The sequence below is a fragment of the Tursiops truncatus genome, chromosome 3 (genome assembly GCF_011762595.2).
Source record: "Tursiops truncatus isolate mTurTru1 chromosome 3, mTurTru1.mat.Y, whole genome shotgun sequence".
Classification (NCBI taxonomy): Eukaryota; Metazoa; Chordata; class Mammalia; order Artiodactyla; family Delphinidae; genus Tursiops; species Tursiops truncatus.
The window spans coordinates 11521266-11544748 of record NC_047036.1 but is presented as its reverse complement, the minus strand read 5'-3'; the positions used below and the strand labels follow the sequence as shown (position 1 = coordinate 11544748).

Genomic DNA, 23483 nt, shown 5'->3' with positions numbered 1-23483 from the left:
GATATCTGAAGACAAGTTCAGTTCAGGGATGTTGAATTTCTGTTTAGTAAACTTTACTGAGACAAGCCTGGGACATATTAGGTGCTCAATAAATACAGAATGAGTAGATAAATGCATACTGATGGAGTTCAAAGATTAATCATTTTAATGCACATCAGTCTTGGATATTAAGGTAGATTTGGGAGGCATACTATGGCAGAAGACAGTGCTAAAGACTTACAGCTGTCACATAGAGGTAGATTTAAGGAAGGACTCTCCCACACATTACCTGGGCAAGTCTCTGAACTTTCTTGAACCTCATTCTCCTCATTTATAAAAATAGAAATATTAATATATGAGTCATGGGGCACCGTGGGGAATAAATGAAATGTTATCTGTGGATGGCTTGGGCAGTCCATGGCTTGTACTCACTGCCAGATGAAACATAGCAAAACTATGATAATTATTACTCGAGTATTCCAGGTGCTGAAAATAAAAAGAAAAACCTCACATCCTCTGAGAGGGCTGTTGAATACAATTAGAAAGAGGTGGGTGATGTTGAGGGAAGATTTTGTGGTTATGGTTCCATAAAAAATTGAGATATATTACTTATGAAAAGAGGTAGGGCTCCAATTATTTTTTTCTTTCAGAAATAACTGAGCTTAAGTAGAATATTTTTCTTTCATTTAGAAACCTCTTCTAATACTGAGGAGGAATTTTAAGTTAATTTTCATATTCAAAGAGGCATGTTTAAACACATGCTATTTATATCTTCTAAATGATTGAAAATGACCAGGCAGCCCCTTACTAGATTAGATAAGGATGTACGTGATCTGTTAAGTTTCTGAGTGACAATTGCAAAGGGAGGTTTATTGCTGGCTATGCAGTTGGACTGATCCTTCCACAAAAAGAAGCTGATACAGTTTATTTTCAATCAGGCCACCCACATCCAAAAATCATGTAAAGGTAAGAGAATTTACAAGGTAATTAGAATTTATGTATTTTATTTCCTCTAGTTCAGAAGGATAAGTAACTAGATTACGGTTTTCTAGGAGCAAAGCGCAACTGCAGCATTGTGGGGCGGGGGCTGGAGGTGGGGAGTTTGGTTGGGGGCGGGGTGAATGAGTCTAGAGGGAAGCACAGAACCTTTCAGTGACTTCAAAGCACTTTGTCAAAGCTTGAAATGAACATCTATGAAATAAGGAAGTGACTATTGAAATTCAATTAGTGGGAGCTTTGCAAATGGACCAATCCTAATAATTATGTTAAATCAATTTCCTTGCTTTGTCATAAAAAGGTTAAAATACTTTATATTAGGACAGGGTCAATTGAAAGTAATTATGTACTATTAGATTTGGAAGATCCACTCACTCTTCTAGTACCCAGTGAATTTCTGGGTTGTTACTGTATCAGTATATTCAACTAATGTTAACTGATAGTGAATTTACCTATGCCCAATTTAGCTTTTTCTTTGGCATTATGCTTTATTAGTCAAAGTTGGAAAAGTATTAAACTGGTATGTTATGTGTTTCTAATTTTTAAAAAAAGTTTAGTGATTTTAATACTTTTCCCAGTGAGATAACTCAATGTTTATTTATTTAGGAAATCATTGTTTCTATTTTATCTCTACCCTTCACCTCCATTCCCCCAAATTCACTTCTATTCTCACCACTAACTTAAAATTTCTGACTCATAAAATTTTCCTAAGCAAATGCAGTGACCTTTTTCTTTTTATTCTTATTAAAAATAATTTAATTTTTGATTTCTCTTGCTGATTTTGACATTAAATGCCTACTTTTTCAATCTTCATTAGTGAATATCTCTGGGAAGATCCTTGACATGCCAATGGTCTATTATGGATTCAAATTAAATTCAATGTATATGACATTATTTGAAATTGACCTTTTCTATACATTTAAGAATTAAGACTGCATATGATCACAAACATTCTAATGCTTTTACTACTGTGTGCTTTCTTTTCTTTTCTAAAAATACATACTCTGACATTTGGATAAAAATCAGTATTATTCAGTGCTAAATTGTAGAGCTATGAGTGTATTAATTTAGGTTGAAGGAAGTGGTAAAGTCCAGTGATTTGAAGAAACTTAATTGATTTTTCTTCCCCAACCCCAGGTGAAACATCTGAGGAGGCTGATACTGAGATGCCCAAAATTTATGAGCCAGTTGAATCTTTTGATCAGCTGAAGGATCGTTTGAATATGTTCCTGCAGCTCTATAACGAGAGCATCCGTGGCGCTGGCATGGATTTGGTGTTCTTTGCAGATGCGATGGTCCACTTAGTCAAGGTCAGCGGCCACGCCCGGTAGCACCCCACAAAATGACAGACACTTGTCTTTACTCCAGAATTTTTTCCCTCCTCTTTCACTTTCTTCTTCTAGGAGAAAATTCAGTTTAAAAATAAACCCAATGCTCTATTCCAATTTAATTTCTGAACTGAATGCAACATGTCACACCTATAGGTTTAAAATCAGAGCAGGTGTACTTCAAATGTGTGATATGATAATTTTATTCACTGTGGCTATACTGTTTCCAGCTCAGTGTTTTCACTACATAGAATGAATGTGGTTGGCATCTGAGTTCAAAGCACAGGCACAAAGTCTGCTTATATTTTGCATAATGCAAAGGATAACTATAAAGAATAGTACATTAGTTTTGAGGACATTATGCTAAGTGAAATAAACCAGTCACAAACCCACAAATACTGTATGATTCCACTTATATGAGGTCCCTAGAGTAGTCACTTCATAGAGACAGAAAGATGATGATGTCAGTTATTTTTTCAGACTACATCCTTTTAATTAGAACGAAGACAATTTGAGGCTGTCTCCCATTACTTAGGCTTAACCATGAGGAACAACCTCATACTCACAAGTTGTCACCTCTAATAATTACAAAACCTTAGAACTGGAGAGGGCTTTAGAGGTTACTTAGTCAACTCTCCCTCTGAAAATTGAGGAGGCCAGACTAAGTCAGGGAGAAGGAGGAAAACAGAGAGTGTGTTCTGAGGTTGGATGTCCCCAGCATGAGGACACTTAGCTTGGAAACTGAATTCTCAGAGTCTGAGATACCTACTGAATTATGAGCGCAAATGTTCTTCCAAAGCCAAATATAAATAACATTTTGAAATTAGCTCCTAATTTATAGTTGACTAAAAGTCAAAAGGAAGAATGGAGATACTATCATATTTAATGATTAAAAGGAAGAAGACAAAAAGAATAACATTTTCTAAATAAATAATATCAAAGGCAACTTCATGACTAAGTGTCTATGGAGACAAAATCTGATTGGCTTGGGATTCCATAACAGCTTAAATTGAAATGAGGTTATTTATGTTAGTCTTGTGCTTGAGGATGTTCGTTAGAAATGTTTTTTTTTCTGGGTTTTGCAGCACAGATGATGCATTTCTTCACTTTGGGTATGACATTAAAGGCATGTGTGCCTCAGTACAGGTCCTTGACTGTGTTTTCCCTCACTCTCAGTCTCTAGTGTACCTGCTCTGGGATCGGCCAAAGAATCTATGATTGGAGTTTCTGAGCTAAAATGCTACATTCCTCACTGTTTTCTAGGCCAACCTCTCTTCTATACTCTTGCTTTCTGTGTACAGTTACATCCAAACTCTGTCATGTGGGTGTGAGCCTTGAAATATGTGACCTAGTTATAAGACATGATAGAAGCCAAGAAGACAGGATTGAAGATGAAAACTGCAGCAAAACAGGATGTGATCTGAAACCAAGTGTGTTTCTTAGTTCCTTTCTTAATCAAAATAACAACTTTCTTTTAAAACCAAGAATAACTCTGCGATATCTCTTTTGCCTCTTTGGTTAAAGTTCAAATCATGGTGTGTATTGTTTTTCATGATCTAGTCCTTGCCTACCACTCTACCCCTTGTGCGTGGTGCTCTGCTTAGGGTGTAATCCAGAAAAATCAACTGCTTGTGCTTAAACACATCCTGATTCCAGAGCACCTCATCAATGCTGCATTCCCAGCAGGTGTTGTGTTGTATAGAATTTATTTGTTTGTATTTGTCTTTTCTGCCAGACTGTAAGCTCTGTGAGGGCAGGCACCCACTTTATTCCCCTTCATATTCACAGGATGGAGTATTGCTGAGACAGGCACACTTGTGATGCTTGATAAATAGGTTTAGAATTTAACCAAGTCCCCAGTATGGCCCTAAACAACGCTTTGCACCTTATTTCCTGATATTTCCATACCTGGTACTGAAGTTCCCATCCCTATGAGGAAACCTCAGGCCTTTTGCTGATTCTGAGACTTTGTGCATCCCATTCCCTCTTCTTAAAATTTAGCTCACTTCCTCCCAGTGTGCCGTTTTCTTTGCATCATAAACTTCTAGTTATCGTTCAAGATCTAGATCAAATTCCAGCTCCACACCTAAGACTCGCCTTCACAAGCAGTGTTGTTTCCTTTGCATTCTTTCCAGTTGCCATCATTCCTATCCACCCCAGCATTCACCATGGGGCATTATTGCATGTTTCTATTCATAGGTCTCTCAGGATGTGAGCACCTGTAAGGCAGGATGGGCATTATTAAGTTTTAAAATATTCGCTAAAGAAATTAAAAGATGAGTATCCGTATGTTACAATCTATAGATAATAGGACAGGATAGTCCCATTTGAAGTTCTCACTTGACTGTGTTTTCTCTTATAGTTTCTGTTTTTAACTAGATTATGAGTTTTTTGAGTCTGCTTTTAAAGTCTTCTATTGTTTATATATGATCATTTGTCAAATATGTTGTAAGGACTTCTCATGTGCTAGAAACTGGGAATGGAAAACTTTAGTTTAACACCTAAGCCCAGTTGCAGGAAAAGGTGTTGGGATGAAAGTTCCTTATACTCGATTAACAACAATTATTTAAAACCCTAATATATTCACCAGCATCAACTAAAGGAAATGGTTTCTGAAAAAAGTTATATATTTTGAAAAAGTTAACCAAGAAACAACACAGACGATTCTAGGATGGCCTGCAGTAGCTTCTTACCTGTCTTATCTATCTATGCCTCTTGAAGTAACACCAGGGAAAGAGTAGGAATAGACACTGGCAAAATCCTAAGAATTCTTGCCAGTACCACTCCTCCCCTGCCTATAGCAACTTAGGAGAGCATCACATGGAGAGGATGAGTAGGAGGCTGGAAGAGCAGAGCATATCACTTACTAATCTTACCGGGATTGGTGGACCAGGTTCTTAGGTCCACAACAAAAAAATGGTCTCCATTTCCAAGGGCTCACACTAAATTAGGGGATATAATCCAAAAACAGTGGTAGTCCCAATAGGAATAGGGTTTAGCCCCTGCCAGTGGAGGGAATCCTGAAAAAGGATGTTTAACAAAACCTTGTCAGAATGCAGAGCCGAGGTTGTGCCAGAAGGCTTCTGCCAGCACCAGAGAAGTGATCCTTTCTCAGCCCCCAGATGGCTTTCTATCATTAGTTTAGAGAAAAGCTGGCATTACAGCAAAACTGCAGGCTCAAACTGCAGTTAGGAGGGAAAGACAGTCATCACATAAGGTGAAAAATGCATCCAAGAGAATTCTACAGCAAATCCCCTTTAGGTGGGGTTGGAGACCTGATGATGAAAGTAGTTTATCAAATACAAATAAAGCCAAAGAATCATGGACTTTTACCACAAATATGACCTGGAATGGTCTGGGGCTACTGACTGGCATAGAGTGGACTTCTGGTCTACCCATAATCACTTAGTAGATACCTTAGGTATCACTATCTTTGCCAAATAATAAGCAGAGTGTTTATGCTTATTTTCTTCTTTTTAAATTCCATCATCTATGCCATATTTTGGAAATTTTCTTGCCTTCTATTTAAACTATGTTAGTTTTCAAATGTGGAGGATACTCTAATTAACCTTGTGTTCTGTGTTCCAAGGATACACATTGTTTTGAAATTTCTGTTCTTTTTCCTATCCTACTGAAGTAGATTGGCAAACTAAAAGGAAACCTCAAAGTCCCCTTTATTTCTCTCCTTGAAAACCCAGAGCAAGCCACAGTCTGGGCTGTCTGATGACTTTTCTCTACTGGTCTCCTCCTATCCTAGTTTCCTAAAGGCACACGCCCCACTCCCCACCCTGTCCAATACTTCTTAAACACTGTTGTATTTCAGAAATGCCTTCATTAGTCCAACCAGTATATCTTTCTATTCTGATCCTAAGACATGTACAGCTTCTAAAATGCTTATACAGGCATACCGTATTTTCTTGCCCTTTGCTTTAATGCACTTAGCAAATATGCAATTTTTTACAAATTGAAGGTTTGTGGCTACCCTGTGTCAAGCAAGTCTATTGGTGCCATTTTTCCAACTTTTGCTCACTTCGTTTCGCTGTGTCATGTTTTGGTAATTCTCACAATACTTCAAACCTTCTACCAGCAAAAAGATTATCACTCACTGAAGGCTCAGATGATGGGTAGCATTTTTTAGCAATAAAGTATTTTTCAATTAAGGTATGTACATTGTTTTTTTAGACATAATGCTATTGCAAAATTAATAGATAGTGTAAACATAACTTTATGTGTACCGGGAAACCAAAAACTTGCTTTATTGCAATATTTGTTTTATTATGGTGGTATGGAACTGAACCTGCAATATCTCCTAGGTATGCCTGTGTTGAATAAATAGGAAAAAAGTGAAATATTTGCACATTAAATGATACATGCTTTTTCTGTTTCATATTCTAGATCTCACGTGTCATTCGTACTCCCCGGGGAAATGCCCTCTTGGTCGGGGTGGGTGGATCGGGAAAGCAGAGCCTGACCAGGTTGGCTTCATTCATTGCTGGCTACACTTCCTTCCAGATCACTCTGACAAGGTAACACGCTTTCACTTTAATTAACCTGAAATGGATTTTGATAAATGGTTCTCAGAAGCCACTTGGGGTTAAGAATGCGTTTTTCTTATACATAAGGGAATCATAATCGTTTTTCTTCTTGAATATTGACTTATTATCCTCCCTTTTCAACCTCTGTCATAGACCATGAAAATTTCACATGAATGATTTACTTTTAAAACACTTTAGCCTCTCATTTCAGTGAACAGATGCCTCTCTGTTTTCATGTTATGCTTGATATGAGTATTGTGTGTATTCCTTTTAGTGCATTTCAAAAGAAATTTGTCCCTACTAAATGTTAATTCAGGTTTCAAGAATGTTATTAAACTGGAAAAACAGATGAAAAGTTTATGCTGGTTTACTCATTCATACATTTAAAAATATTCATTGAACACCAACTGTGTGTCAGGCACTGGCTTAGTGCTGAGATACACGGTAAGCAAGATAAACCTGGCCTGTGTCATCATGGAATTTACAGCAGTTCAATGGGGACAGTTGAGCAACTCACTCAATAAGATGTGATACGTAGGTGCTCTCTCTGATAAGGAAATAAATGCAGACCAGACCAGAGTCTGTTGAAACATGAGGGAAGGACTCCTGATCTTGTCTAAGGGATGGTCAGAAAAGGCTTCCTGGAGAAAGAGATGTTTCAGCTGAGACATGTATATGAGTAAGAATTATCTCAGAGAAGAGAAACAGTAAAGAATGTTCTAGGCAAAAGGATCAGCACATGTGAAGTTACATTTGAGGGCCTGGAAGCAGTTAAATATGCCTGGTATATAGCATAAGGTGGGAAGTGGGAAAGGAAGAGAAATGGAGGTCTTTGAAGGTATCATAAGGAATTTGGACTTCATCCTAGAGCAGTGGGAAACCATTAATGTGTCACCCCTAGGGGAGGCATGTCACATCTGCATGTGGAGAAGGTGGAAGAAGGAGCTAAGCTGGAAGGGTTATAAGCCTGTCTCAGGGATCTCAGCAACAGATGGTGGTGTCCCGAGGGGTGGAAGTGAAAGAGGAGAAAAGAGGGAAGATTCAAGATATCCTTAGGAAGCTGGAGCTTTTGGACTTGGTACATCCTGGTTTTGGCTTGGGAAACTGGATAGTTGGCGCTGCTACTCATCAGGGTAGGGAATCCCAGAAGGGTTGTCCTCGGCCATGTGTGTGCAGTGCGGGGAGAATTAGGAAGTGGAAAAGGAACATGTAGAGAGGCTAAACAGAACTTGAGGATCAACCGAGATAAGGCGAGAAGCAAGAGGCCAGTTTGGGAAGTTTATTTGGGCTGAATATTATTAGAAGTTAATTTCTAGGTGTGAGAGTCTTGCCTGTCGGGCATTGACTAAGCGTCGGCTTGGAGCTGTAGGCAAAACATGCTACTGATCTATCTCACTGATGGAGGGCCATAGCCACCTGCTGGGACAAAGGTTGGAAATGATTAAACATTGGGTTTGGAGATCCGAATACTCAAGTTGTTGTTACACCTTTTATTTGGTCTAAATGACTGGATTCTGCTTGGAGAATCAATCTGAAACGTTACTGTGTCTTTCAAGTACTGAAACAGAGAGAAATCATCTTAGTTGCCTTGTGTATAATTCTTCTAGTTTGTGGATAGAAGCGATGTTAGATAAAAGGTAACCTGTACAGGAAGGGGATTGAACTCTGCGATTTTTGTTCCTAACATTTTGTATAAAACCTTATCGTTTCAAAGCGCTTTTACGTGCGCAGGCTAACTTGATCTTCAAAAGACCTTTGTGGCTTTGTAGGTTAGCAGGACATATCACAGCTGAGGTTCAGAGAGGCTATGATTTGCCTGAAGTCCCGGATAAACCTGGGAATTAACCACAAGATTTCTGGTTTCTGGTCTGCCATGACTTTAACTACGCCGTGCTGCCTCAGAAAAAACACCTTACGAGTCCTCTCTTTGTGATAAATCGGTTCCTCTGCAGGTCATATTGGGACTGCTCCACTACTGATGAAAAGGAGGGTCAGGGCCTTCTCTGGATTCTTATAACCCTCCAGAGACGATCCTACTGCCTTAGCCTTTGCATAGCCACATGACCAAGGCTCAGGAAGCAAGGGCCTCTCCTTTGGGAAGCGCAGCCATTTGTTAGATGACTCAGGTCATATTATTTGAGGCAGGGGGGTCCTTGAGACCCAGGGGACTGGACTGAAAGTTTTCCCCATATCACAAGAAGCTCGGGCGAGCTATTTTCCTTTGTCCTCTCTCTCCCTCCCCACCCCTCTTCCTTCCTTCATTCCTTCCTTCCTTCCTTCCTTCCTTCCTTCCTTCCTTCCTTCCTCCTTCCCTCCCTTTCTCTCTTTATTCTTTCTCTCTCTCTTTCATGGGACTGTGTCTTTGAACATGTTTTCTGGTATCTCAGATCTCACTTTTCTAGCAGTCTTCTTGAAATATTGATGCATGGTAGTGGTATTTCTGGTTCTAGGGTTTAGGTTTTAAACGTTAAAAAAGCAGAGTATAGAAGTTAAATATTTGGTAGCTTTTTAAAAATCAGAAGGCTATTTGCTCTTGTGCTCTGAACTCTGAGTTTATTTAATGACACAAAATTCAAATAATAATTTAGTGAGTCTGAGTCTCCAGGACTGGAATATTTTAATTTTTACTTTTGGCAGTAATGGGTTACTCTATATTGTCTAACATTTCATGATTGCAAGTTGACTTCCACTAAGTGATTGCTTTGGATGTGAGAGATTTAGAGTGGGATATTTAATGTTTCCAACGATTCTACTATAGTGCACTGATTGCTCAGAAAACTCTTTCATGTGACGTCCAAAGATGCAATGAAAATAGTTGTGTTGGGAATGAGGAGGGTGCAGTTTACAGTGGGGCATCGCCCTCACCCCATATAATGACGGCTTGAAATGCTTTAGTTTAGATTAGTTCAATTTATGAGGTATCTTCTAAAATATCAATTGCAGATGGGTGCTTAGTAAATATTAGAATTTGACATTTCCCTTACCTTTTTTTTTTTTTTTTGTGGTATGCGGGCCTCTCACTGTTGTGGCCTCTCCCGCTGCGGAGCACAGGCTCCGGACGCGCAGGCTCAGCGGCCATGGCTCACGGGCCCAGCCGCTCCGCGGCATGTGGGATCTTCCCGGACCGGGGCACGAACCCGCATCCCCTGCATCGGGAGGGGGGCTCTCAACCACTGCGCCACCAGGGAAGCCCTCCCTTACCTTTACCAACAAATATTTTCAAAATGAAACATGTATATACATTCTGATGGCATTACGGTGTGGTTAAAAATTATACTTTTGCTTCAGGTTGATTTTTCACTCTAGATGTTTTTTGTGTGTAAAAATATAATGTTTTATAAAATGTGGAGTCTTAAAAATTATTTTAATTTCTGCAAGTAAATGTAATGAACAAGTAATATTTACATACAATAAAATACCTGTCTGATGGCACAATATCAGCATTTTTTGTTAACCATATGGCATAAAGCATTGTTATAAGGGTCTTTCTTTCCCATTAACATATTTTAGCTGATGACACGATGACAATATTTCTTTAGGTCCTACAACACATCAAATCTGATGGAAGACCTGAGGATTTTGTATAGAACAGCTGGTCAGCAAGGCAAAGGAATCACTTTTATTTTCACGGACAATGAGATTAAAGATGAGTCGTTTTTGGAATATATGAATAATGTTTTATCATCGGGTGAGGTAGGAGCTCATTTATTCTTGATGTGTTTTGCCTCTTCAGATTCCCTCCAGTGTTAGAGCTCTGTGTATTTCCTTCCGTTAAAGTACTGAATAAGTGCTATTATTGGGATTAGGTGGTCGGTAGGAAGAATGGGTTTTTCTGTTGGGTTTTCGAAGAATAAAAATCCCAATCAAAACGTGGAACTATGCATTGAAAACGTTACTGAAAGCTCCAAGTGAGAAATGGAAAAACGGAAGAAGAAGGTTGCAAGGAAAGCTGGTTGGATTTTTGATATGTCCATTTACCCCCTTAACGGGCTGTGACTTTCCAGTTAGTAATAGAATCATTTGTGTATTTTAAAACACGGTTTAAAATTCTGTCTAATCTTCCATCCTATGGAACATTAATGCTTCTCTTATTCTATACATGAAAGGTGAGTTTAAGGACACAAATGAAGGCAAGAGATTATACATATTGAGCTGTATATTTTGATCTGTTTTCATATGCCTGTATTGAATTTGAACGTCTGCACTTTTCTCGAAGGTCTCCAACCTATTTGCCTGCGAAGAAATTGATGAAATTAATAGTGATCTCATATCAGTCATGAAAATAGAGTGCCCCAGGCACCCTCCTACGAATGAGAACCTGTATGATTTCTTCATGAGCCGGGTCCGACAGAACCTTCACATTGTGCTCTGCTTTTCGCCAGTGGGGGAGAGATTTCGAAATCGCGCTTTGAAGTTTCCTGCCCTTATTTCAGGATGCACTATTGTCTGGTTCAGCCGATGGCCTAAGGATGCCTTAGCTGCTGGTTAGTGTGGTGGAAATTTTTATATCAGAGTTTCTGGTTTACTGTGTGTGTGTGTGTGTGTGTGTGTGTGTGTGTGTGTGTGTGTGTGTGTGTGTGTTTATATTCTGTGCTCTTTGCTGTCTCTCTACCGGATTGAGCCAAAAGTCACTTTGTCCAGGGTTTGAGGGTTTTTGCAAGACTGTTGCTCTCTCTCCTTTGGCAGCATTTTTTTCCCAGAGCGTGATTATCAGCGAATGAGATCTTCAGTCTGTGCCTCCGTGGGTTAACTTACAGTGATTCTAGTGTTTTCATTGTGGTGGAAAGCTTTGTCTCAGTTGGTCCCCAGGCCGGTTCTAGGACGTCACAGGAGGACACTGAGGTTTTAATCTCATTTGTGTTCTTTTTTAAGTGGGTTGGCCAACCTCAGAGTAGTTTAAGCCGAGTATCTCTTGGACGTTTCCTTCTTGTGGCTGCAGTGCTGGAAATCCAAGAGGAAAATGTTGTCAGCCATCCTCTGATGGCTTCTGTGCCTGAAACAAGACGTTAAACAGAGACTTTCATGACTGGAGCCCTTGCTGCTTCTGCTTCTGTCTAGTCTTCCCTCCTATGGAACATTAATGCTTCTCTTATTCTATACATGAAATTGAACACAAACGTTGTATAGGAGATGTTAGCGATCATCCCTTAAGTTTACGTTTTTTTCAGCTTTTGGTGAGAAATTGTCTGTGGCTGTTTTAAAAGATAGAGATAGTGAGGTCTCATCTCTGACCTATTGTAGCAGAACTTCAGAAGAACCCTGATTCAGGGCAGTAGCTTTCAAACTTTTTGTCTGATTATTGTGTCGTCATAATAATTAAGAGGAGTCTTGTTTTCCAGTAAAACATGACAGGTAGCCCCAATAGATAAAACAGCAAAGAGCAGAGGAGAGGAAGGACTCTGTAGCCTCACCCTTTCACGGTGCTGCCAGCTGCTGCTTCTGCATCTGCCTCTCCAGCTATGTGTACCCGGTTGGAGAACGACTGATTAACTGTCTCCTGCCCTTTATAGATGGAGAACTGGGGACAGTGGAGCTGAAGTAATTATCAGAGGTGCAAGAAGCCAATAGCTATAGCCAACGTGTGTATATATACACACACATATATAGTGTATATATATTCTCAGCACACTACTCTTGATAATAATGGTTTTTCTGATCCGTGGCTTTTAAACACAAAATATTTTAATATATTTGAAGTACAAATGTACAGTGTTGTCTCTTATAAGATTTGAGAAAACATCCATGATTTAAAATTTTAAGTCCTGTTAAAATTTGAATACAACTAAGGGTAAAACTTTAAAATTCCTTGAAGTAGGATATAAATGCAGAGCACAAAACCACAGTAGTTAAGAGCTATTTTAAGTTTACTATGAACTGTGATAATTAGTACGCAAGTGGTTTGTAGAATATCATGTAAGGTATTATTATTAATAATAAAAATAATTTCAGGCGACAAACACTGTAATATACTATAATTAGGATGACTTAATTTAAATAACGGAGCCCTTCCTGGCAAGTCTTTATTTCAATTGTCCCTTCTATTGCAAGATAAAAGGTTGTTCCTTTGTTGATTTCTCACAAATCTTCCCCATTGTTTTAAATCTCATTGCATCAACCCAAGCCAAGGTTACATGGAGGGCAGGGAAGCTTTCATTTCTGTGTCAGCAGTTCCTAGCAAGTGTCCTGACTTTCATGCATGCATCTATTTTTTCGTGTATTCAGAACATAATTATTGAGCTTCATACGCCATTTATGGAGCCAGGCATATTGGAGGGCAAGGCAGACCCGTTTCTTTGCTCCAGATCCTCTTCCCTGGCAAGTTCATCCACAGGCTCCTGTGTAATATGCCCCATCAGTTTTTATCTCTGGTCTCGTCTGTCCTCTGGCTTGAAATCTGTGCACTCAACTGCCTGCTTGATACGTTCTTGTAGATGTTTCATAGGCTCCTTAAACTCAAAGTGTCTAAAACTGAACTGGTTCGGCTCTGGTCACTCTCTCCCAGGAAGTCCCACGATCGTCCATGAAACTTGGCAACAGAAAACTCTTTGTCTTTAACACCTTTCTTTTCTTCAACTCTCAAGTCTGCTCCATCACCAAGTCATGCCAATTTTGCCTCCTAAATATTGGTGGGATCTATCCAACTCTTTCCCTTTCACTGGCATCCCAGGCCAAGCTATCATTGTAACTCACCTGGAAAACTCAAAGAGCTTTCTAATGATCCCTCCTCCTCTTTCACCTGTCTCTCATCCATCTCACGATGCGGACAGAACAGTGAGAAAAACATAAACCCAGTCACGTTGCTTTCTATTTAAAACCTTCCATCGCTCTTAGGAAAAAGCAGTCTCTAGCTTGGCCTTCAAGGCTGGGAGAAGCTGACCCCACCTACCTCCTCAGCCTTACCTGAGGTCACTTTTTCCTCCTGATCTGTTCTCCTGGATTCTTGAATATGGCCTTTTTCTTCCCATGCAATGCCCTCTTCCTCCCATTCTCCCTGAGCCCTCCTCCCTCTTGTCTGGATACTCCTGGCTCAGCTAAATGTCACTTCCTCAGGGAAAACTTCCCCTGTTGCCACCCCCTCCCAACACCCCCAAAGCCAGTTCCACTGTTACGTATTCACAGCACTCTGTGCTTCTGCTTCCTGGGGCTAACCACAGTTTGCAATTTAAGTACTTAGTTGTATGATTTGATGAATGCTTATCTGTCCTGCTAAACTAAAACTCCATGGGCTCAAGGACTACATATCTTTGTTCACAATTTCAGCAGCTACCAGTATTCAACACCTACAGTGTTCAGCCAATGGATCAGACTGTCAAAATTCATCATCCTTCGATAATATGGCCCGAACTTACTTGCAGTCTTCTCTAATCCAACACGAACCTTCTCTTGGTTTTTTTCAGATATACATCTTTTGTTTGATTTCTGAGCATCCCTTAATCATCTTTATTCTTCCACACATAGTCCCCCTTTATCAAGAATCTTCTCTCTCATCTTTGTTTATCTAAGTTCCAAAGCTTAATCAAGACCCATCAGATCCTTCACTCTTCCTTTGTTCGCTTCGGAATATTTTTCCCCCCTTTTCTTGAAATTTTTTTTTTTTTTTTTTTTTTTGCGGTACGCGGGCCTCTCACTGTTGTGGCCTCTCCCGTTGCGGAGCACAGGCTCCGGACGCACAGACTCAGCGGCCATGGCTCACGGGCCTAGCCGCTCTGCGGCATGTGGGATCTTCCCAGACCGGGGCATGAACCCGTGTCCCCTGCATCGGCAGGCAGACTCTCAACCACTGCGCCACCAGGGAAGCCCTCCCCCCTTTTCTTAAACCTCCTATATCTTTAGCACTTAAACTTTATATAATGCACCTAGGCATTTCAATCTTTTCAAACCTTTTGATAACCCGTGAGCTTTTGTGACTATGCCTCCAATCTAGTCTAGTAAATATTTAGAGCCAGTATACTACATGAATATATAGTACTGTGATAGTCACAGTAGTGGATAAAATAATTATAAGACATGAGACATACCTCCTTTCTTTTATAAATATAAAATCTTGTTGGGAAAACCAGCATCTACACTTAATACCAACCTGCCTTATGTTATTTTGAAAGAATACCATCTGTAGGTATTGGAAGCACTTCAATACATTTAGGGATTTAAGTGTCATATATTCTTTTTAGAAAATTAGCAGGAAGCTTTCTAGAAAAACCATTTAAATTGCTTTTATCATCCTGATTCTGAATTAAATTATTATCTCCAGTCACATTAATGAGAAAATATATCATTTTTAGCATATTTTATTTATAGTATAATAAATATTTTCTATAAAAGTATTAAATTATTGTGTATTTTTCTAATTTATTTATTTATTCCTTAAGATATACTTTATTTTAATTTTTTTACACCACTTTATTGAGGTATGGATGACATAAAAAGATCTGTGCATATTTAATATATACAACTTGACAAGTTTGGACATAGGTATATACCTGTGAAACTGTAACCTATGCCATAAACATATCCATTATTACCTCTAAAAGATTCCTCCTCACTTGAATGATGAAGACGATAATGATTGTTTTGTGATAAGAACACTTAGCATAAGATATACCCTCTTAGCAAAATTTTTTGACTATACAATACAGTATGGGTAACTATAGGCACTATGGCATACAGAAGGTCTATAGGACCTATTCATATGTATAACTGAAACTTCGTATCTTTTGACTAATACCTCCCCATTTCCTCCTCCTAGCCCTTGGCAACCACCAGTCTACTCTCTGTTTCTATGATTTGATTATTTTAGGTTCCTCATGTGAGTGACATCATGTATTATTTGTTCTTGTTGTCTGGCTTATATCACTTAGCATAATGCCCTCCAGGTTCATCCATGTTTTTGCAAATGGCAGAACTTCCTTCTTTTTTTCAGGCTGAATAATATTCCATTGTATGTAAATACTGCATTTTCTTTATCCGTTCATCCGTGGATGGACACTTGAGCTGTTTCCATGTCTTGTTTATTGTGAATAATGCTGCAGTGAACATGGGAGTGCAGATATCTCTTCAGGATCTTGATTTCAATTTCTTTGGATATATACCCAGAAGTGGGATTGCTGGATCATAGGACAGTTCTATTTTTGACTTTTTGAGAAACCTCTTACTGTTTTTCATAGTGGTTGTACCAATTTACATCTCCACCAGTAGTGTACAAGGGTTCTCATTTCTCTACATCCTGGCCAACATTTGTTATCTTTTTTTTTCCTGATAATAGACATCCTAACAGGTATGAGGTGATATCTCATTGTGGTTTTGTTTTTTTTAATTATTTTTATTTTTTATTGAAGTAGAGTTGATTTACAATGTTGTGCTGGTTTCAGGTGTACAACAAAGTGATTCAGTTATATATATATGTATATATTCTTTTTCAAATTCTTTTCCCATATAGGCTTATTACAAAATATTGGGTATAGTTCCCTGTGCCATATAGTAGGTCCTTGTTGTTTATCTATTTTATATATAGCAGTGTGTATATGTTACTCCCAAATTCCTAATTTCCCCCCCCCCCCCCACCTTTCCCCTTTGGTAACCATAAGTTTGTTTTCTATGTTTATGAGTCTGTTTCTGTTTTGTAAATAAGTTCATTTGTATCTTTTTTTTTTAGATTCCACATATAAGTGATATCATATATTTGTCTTTCTCTGTCTGACTTACTTCACTTAGTATGATAATACCTAGGTCCATTCATGTTGCTGCAAATAGCATTATTTCATTCTTTTTTATGGCTGAGTAGTATTCCATTGTATATATTACCACATCTTCTTTATCCATTCATCTGTCGATGGACATTTAGGTTGCTTCCATATCTTGGTTATTGTAAATATTGCTGCAGTGAACATTGAGATGTATGTATCTTTTCAAATTATGGTTTTCTCTGGATATATACCCAGGAATGGGATTGCAGGATCATATGGTAGAGCTATTTTTAGTTTTTTAAGGAACCGCCATACTGTTCTCCATAATGGCTGTACCAATTTACATTTCCACCAACAGTGTAAGAGGGTTTCCTTTTCTCCACACCCTCTCCAGCATTTATTATTTGTAGACTTTATTTTTTTATTTTTATTATTTTTTTTTATATTATTTGTAGGCTTTTTGATGATGGCTATTCTGACTGGTGTGAGGTGATACCTCATTGTAGTTTTGATTTGCATTTCTCTAATGATTAGTGATGTTGAGCATCTTTTCATACCTTTGGTCAACTGTATGTCTTCTTTGGAGAAATGTCTATTTAGAGCTTTTGCCCATTTTTCAATTGGGTTGTTTGTTTTTTTGATGTTGAACTGTATGAGCTCTTTATTTTGGAGATTAATCCCTTGTTGGTTGCATCATTTGCAAATATTTTGTCCCATTCTGTAGGCTGTCTTTTCATTTTGTTTATGGTTTCCTTTGCTGTGCAATAGCTTTTAAGTTTAATTATGTCCCATTGTTTTAGTTTATTTTTTATTTCCATTACTCTAGGAGACAGATCCAAAAAGATATTGCTGTGATTTATGTCAAAGAGTATCCTCTGTACTATGTTTTCTTCTAGCAGTTTCTCATTGTGGCTTTGATTTGCATTTCCCTGATGATTAGTGATGTTGAGCATCTTTTCATATACCTGTTGGTATTTATATTCATATATCTTCTTTGGAAAAATATCTGTTTAGTTCCTTTGCTCATTTTAATCAGGTTACGTGTTTTTTGCTATTGAGTTGTAGGAGTTCCATATATATATATATATAAATAAAAAATATATAAATATCTATAAAAAATATAAATATCTATAAAATATATTAAAAAATATATATTTAACCCTTTATTAGGTTTGCAAATATTGTCTCCCATTGCATAAGTTGCCTGTTCATTTATTGATTGTTCCCTTTGGTGTACATAAGCTTTTTAGTTTGTAATCCCACTCATCTATTTTTGCTTTTGTTGCCTGTGCCTTAGGTGTCACATGCAAAAAATCATTACCAAGACCAATGTTAAGAAGCTTTTCCTCTACATTTTCTTCTAAGACTTTTATGGTTCAGGTCTTACGTTTAAGTGTTTAATCCATTTTGAGTGAGTTGATTTTTGTGTATGATGTAGGATAAGGGTCCAATTTCATTCTCTTGCATATGGATATCCAGTTTTCACCATTTACTGAAGAGGCTATCTTTTCACCATTGTGTATTCTTGGCACCCTTGTTGAAGATCATATGACTGTACATGTGTGGGTTTATTTCTGGGCTCTCTATTCTGTTCCATTGGTCTACATGTCTGTGTTTGTGCTAGTGCCATGCTGTTTTAATTTTTGTAGGTTTGTTATACATTTTAAAATCAGGACGTGATTCTGATTTGTCCTTGCTCAAAATTGGGAGTCTTCTGTGGTTCCATATGAATTTTAGCATTTTTATTTTCTATTTCTGTATAAAATGCCTTTGGAATTTTGATAAGGATTGTATTAAATCTGTAAATTACTTTGGGTAGTATAGACATTTTAACAATATTAATTCTTCCAACCTGTGAACATATGATGTCTTTCTATATATTTATATCTACTGTAATTTTTTTTTTTTGGCGGTACGCGGGCCTCTCACTGCTGTGGCCTCTCCCGTTGCGGAGCACAGGCTCCGGACATGCCGGCTCAGCAGCCATGGCTCACGGGCCCAGCTTTCCGTGGCATGTGGGATCTTCCCGGACCGGGTCACGAACCTGTGTCCCCTACATCGGCAGGCGGACTCCCAACCACTGCGCCACCAGGAAAGCCCTGTAATTTTTTTATTAGTGTTTTATAGTTTTCAGTACAAGTCTTTCACACCATTGGTTGAGTTTATGTCTAAGTATTTAATTTTATTTTTTGATGCTCTTGTAAATGGTGCTATTTTCTTAATTTTGGGTAGTTTATTCTTATTGTTTAGAGCATTTTTCTAATTTAAAGATACTCAGAAAAAGCCAAGTGTCCTCCTCTTTATCCCACACATACCATAAATACTAGATTTTGTAGTAATTATATTGCTTCTGAAAAAAAGTGAGATTTTTATATGTATGAATTTAAATGGACTGAATCTCTAGATGAAACATTTAAAGAAATATACGCTTTAGTTTATTTCATAAAATTCTTGTCCTTCCCACCATTTAGTAATCTCCGTTTTGGCAAATCTTTGTTTTTATCTTTATATGGAGTTGTTTTGAATTGCTTCTAAGTATCTGTATTATCTTTATTCTGGTGATATTGTATTTCTTAATGAAACACTGTGATTCCAAAGTCACTACTAAATCAATTAAGTTCATTTAGATTTCTCCAAGGTAAAGATAATTAATAATGTTCTACTAGACTCTGTTTTAAATCAGCAGATTATTATTAAAATAGGCCATCCTTATTTGTAACTAAAGTTTCAACAAAATCAATAGCATATATATGGCATATATTTCCTTTCAAAGAAGGCCATTTTAGTTATGTAAGGAAACTGGCCCTCTTTGAAAATTATTACTTGATTTATACTATACAAGATTTTGGCCTTAGGAGTTAGTCACCACTGCTTCTGCAACTGCTCACAACTAATGGTGTATCATAAAGAGAAATGAGGCAACTGCACACAATAACCACTCAGAAAGTAATACCAACCACGTAGTTCCCACTGTTTCCCAGAAAAACTAGCATATTTTGTTTATGAAGCACATTAATCAGGAGATATTTTTGAACTTTGGGCTTCAATGAAAAAATGTTTGTTAACAGTCTAAAAACTCTATATAGTTTTGTTGTATTTGAATTTCTAAATCAAGGTGCTGTAGGCATTGGAATTCATCATCTTGGGCTTTGAATTCCAATCCTCCTACCTACAGGCAAACTTCTCTAAGCTTCATTTTCCTTGTGTATAAAATATACATAGTGATATCCATCACTTAAGGATATCCTAAGGATTAATTAATAAAGTTTTGTGGTTTAGGATCTGCCAGGATTAGATATGCTTGCCTTCTGAATGTAGAAATTAAGAATCTGTTTGGCTGTAAGAGAAAACCAGAGCAGCAGTGGCATAAACAAGTAGTTTTTTTTTTTTTTTCGTTTTCCTGCTACCAAGAAAGGACACAGATGTGCAGCCTAGAACAAAGCCAGTGGGGACCTTACTCCTAGCTTGCTGTCATCCTTAGGGTGTGCCTCTTGTTCTTATAGGCACAAGAGGGCTGCTGCATCTCAAGGCTTTGTGTCTGTTGTTGTCTCATGAAGCTTTGCCTTTTATGTCAGGACAGGATTCTTCCCCAGGGACTTTTGTCTGCATGTCTTTGGCCAGAACTGAGTCACTCCCAGCTACATGAGGGTTTGGAGAATCAAAAGACTTTTAGTTGGGCAGATTGTTACTCTGAGCAAAATCCAGATTCTTTTAGTAACAAAGAGAGCGTATGGCTACTCGATAGGCAACTAATGTGCCCTTCTCACTTTATTACTTCAGTTCTTTTAATCCAAATGAAGTGGGAATTTGAGGGCACCAAAATTCAGGGACTGAGGCCACTGTACTCCCTTCTATCCCACACATCCATCACCTTATTCTACATCAAGTGAAGTGAACAAACAATACCAGGATATAATCTATACCAACCTCAGACATCAGCCTAAAGTTGGGCCCCAAAACTGGCATTGCTGCCTTGGTGATTGGATATTGAAGATGACTAAAGGGTTTTCCATGGCCTTTTGTCTGAGTCTCAGCAGGCCTGGGTAACCCTAAGAGGAACTGGTCCTTTTTTTAACCTTTCCTGCATTAGAGATTGTGGGTATACGGAAAAATATACTTAGAATCCATTCCATTTTGTTTTCTTTGACTTTTTGGAGACATAAAAAGACAACTTGCTAAATAAAGAAAAAGTCACCATTATTGATACTCTCTGTTCATGTAAGGATAAAAATCATTACATGGTAAATACAGGAAAGTTTTCAGAAAGTGGGGATGTCCCTGAGAATATCCCATAATGCCAGGTAAAGCACTTGGTATCATGCCTGGCACATAGTAAATATTGCTGCCATTGTGGTTAAAACCTACAAACAATTTGTCATAGGCAAGAATAGTTTGTATGTTTCCAATAACCAGACTTAAACTTCCTAGAATTTAAATTGTTCTTTATAGTGGTTGCTTAACTCATATGAAAAAATGACTTCTGAGTGTCTTAATTTATTGCCTTTCATTATCTACAGTAAACTGTATTTGTAACCAAGCTGATAAATTGTCTCTATTATTTACATAGGTGTAAATACTGCCCCACAATTACATCATTAAGAACTTTAATTACTAACAGTGAGAAGATACCATTTTTTAATTGCTCTGCTAGCTATCACCTGATAGGTTTGTTCACTCCATTCCTTCTCTTTCCCTCCCTCCTTATTGACCATATTTGTATTTGCAGCTCTTAGGCACATTTTTCAATACTTTTAGCACTTTTAAAGGAAATCCGTAGGCCATTTTCTTCTCCGATGAATAAAGATGGTTGTGATCATTTTTAACTGGGTTATGTATAACCCTTGTAAACTCCTTGGGATGGAGACCAGGTTTCATAGTGGTGGGGGCTTAGCACACACTCTACATATATGTGATGACGGATTAGCTCTGACTTTATAGGCTATTCTTATAATAGAAATGCTGTCTTAGAATTGGTCCCATGTCTGGCACTGTTGGGAAGATAAAGGTCTACAATTTTTAAAGGATACCATAAATTAGAATTGACAGATGGCCAGCTGCCACATTTAAGAATAAGATGGCCAAGGCGTAAAAAAACGTAGTGATGAACATTCCACATGCCAAATGCAATCAGAGCCTGGGGGAATTAAGGTTATGGCAGGCTCTGAGTTAAAAAAAATAATAAATGGGGTTGTTAAATATGAATACCAGGTGGGCACTGATTTCTGAGTTATTTGTACCACTTTTGTCCTTATGTAAACCATAAAACAGTCTGGCTGCTGACCAGAATGACCAGAACCTGCAGCTGTGTAGAAGAAACTTCTTTGTACATGTACCAGAAAACAAAGAATTATGATAGGCTTAAAGTCTGTTATAGTTTTGTACATGAAAGGGAAAATAAAATTGTTAATGTCATAGTCCTGGGGCCAAAAATGCTGACATATATCTACCTAGCTGGGGCTATAAAAATGGCATGCATTCCTAAGAATTGTCTTTAGTTTATAAAAATATCCAGTTAACTTGTTTTCTTTTTTTTGTTTGTTTGTTTTTTTTTGTTTTTTTTTACTTTTTGGCCACGCTGCATGGCATGTGGGATCTTAGTTCCCCGACCAGGGATCAGACCCGTGTCCCCTGCATTGGAAGCGAAGAGTCTTAACTACTGGACAGCCAGGGAAGTCCCAACTCAAAAAAAAATTTTTTTTTAATTGCAGTATAGTTGATTTACAATGTTGTGTTAGTTTCTGCTGTACAGCAAAGTGAGTCAGTTATACATATACATATATCCACTTGTTTTTAGATTCTATTCTCATATAGGTCATTACAGAGTATTGAATAGAGTTCTTTGCATTATTCAGTAGGTTCTTATTAATTATTTATTCTATATATAGTAGTGTGTATATGTCAATCCCAATCTCCCAATTTATTCCTTCTGCCTCTTTTCACCCCTGGTAACCATAAATTTGTTTTCTACATCTGTGACTCAAGCCAGTTAACTTTTAAAATGGTAATTCTCTTTCGTATTTCACATGCTGTTGTCTTTATTCTTTCTAGTGTCTGAACACTTCCTCTCTTCCTATGATATTGACTGCAGTTTGGAAACCAAGAAGGAAGTGGTCCAGTGCATGGGCTCCTTCCAGGATGGGGTAGCTGAGAAGTGTGTTGATTATTTCCAGAGATTCCGACGTTCTACCCACGTGACACCCAAATCATACCTCTCCTTTATTCAGGTCTATAAGTTCATATATGGAGAAAAGCATGTGGAAGTGCAAACTCTGGCCAACAGGTAAGTGTGAGGATCAAATATAAAGTTTTTTTTTTTTTTTCTTTTGCGGTACGCGGGCCTCTCACTGTTGTGGCCTCTCCCGTTGCGGAGCACAGGCTACGGACGCGCAGGCTCAGCTGCCATGGCTCACGGGCCCAGCCGCTCCGCGACATGCGGGATCCTCCCGGACTGGGACACGAACCCGTGTCCCCTGCATCGGCAGGCGGACTCTCAACCACTGCGCCACCAGGGAAGCCCCAAATACAAAGTTATTTTAAAGCAACAGCTTTTAACTAGGGGCAAATTTGCTCCTAGTGGACATTTTGCAATAACTGGAGACCTTTTTGTTTGTTACAACTAGGGTGGAGGGGGTGGAGAGGTGCTACTGGCATCCAAAGAGTTAGCGGTCAGGGATGCTGCTAAACATCCTAACAGTGCACGGGACCGTCCTCCACTGCAAAGTGTTATTCAGCCCCGAATACCACTGGTGCTGAGACTGAGAAACCTTCCTCTCAAGTTTGTTCAAAGGATTATTCCCTGGTTGCTAGGGGCTTTTTCTTGCCCAATAGAATTAAATGTTGCCAAGTTTTCATGTGGCCTCCCACTTTCTATAATATTGAATGACAATAATAGAAACCGTGGACCTGGAAGAAAGCTGAGAATACAGACATCCCCTCCCCGCTCTACTCATCTCTTTCTTCCT

General features: G+C 38.3%; 1 protein-coding gene across 2 annotated transcripts in view; it reads left to right on the top strand.

The window, feature by feature from the left end:
* Positions 1–23483, top strand: part of DNAH5 (dynein axonemal heavy chain 5) — a 267302-nt gene that overhangs the window by 178705 nt on the left and 65114 nt on the right. For both annotated transcript variants that reach the window (XM_033852761.2, XM_073802015.1), the window contains 5 exons: positions 2113–2285; positions 6699–6829; positions 10378–10531; positions 11055–11322; positions 22570–22801. In XM_033852761.2, the coding sequence (XP_033708652.2) occupies positions 2113–2285; positions 6699–6829; positions 10378–10531; positions 11055–11322; positions 22570–22801 (958 nt within the window). The remainder of the gene's footprint in view (positions 1–2112; positions 2286–6698; positions 6830–10377; positions 10532–11054; positions 11323–22569; positions 22802–23483) is intronic.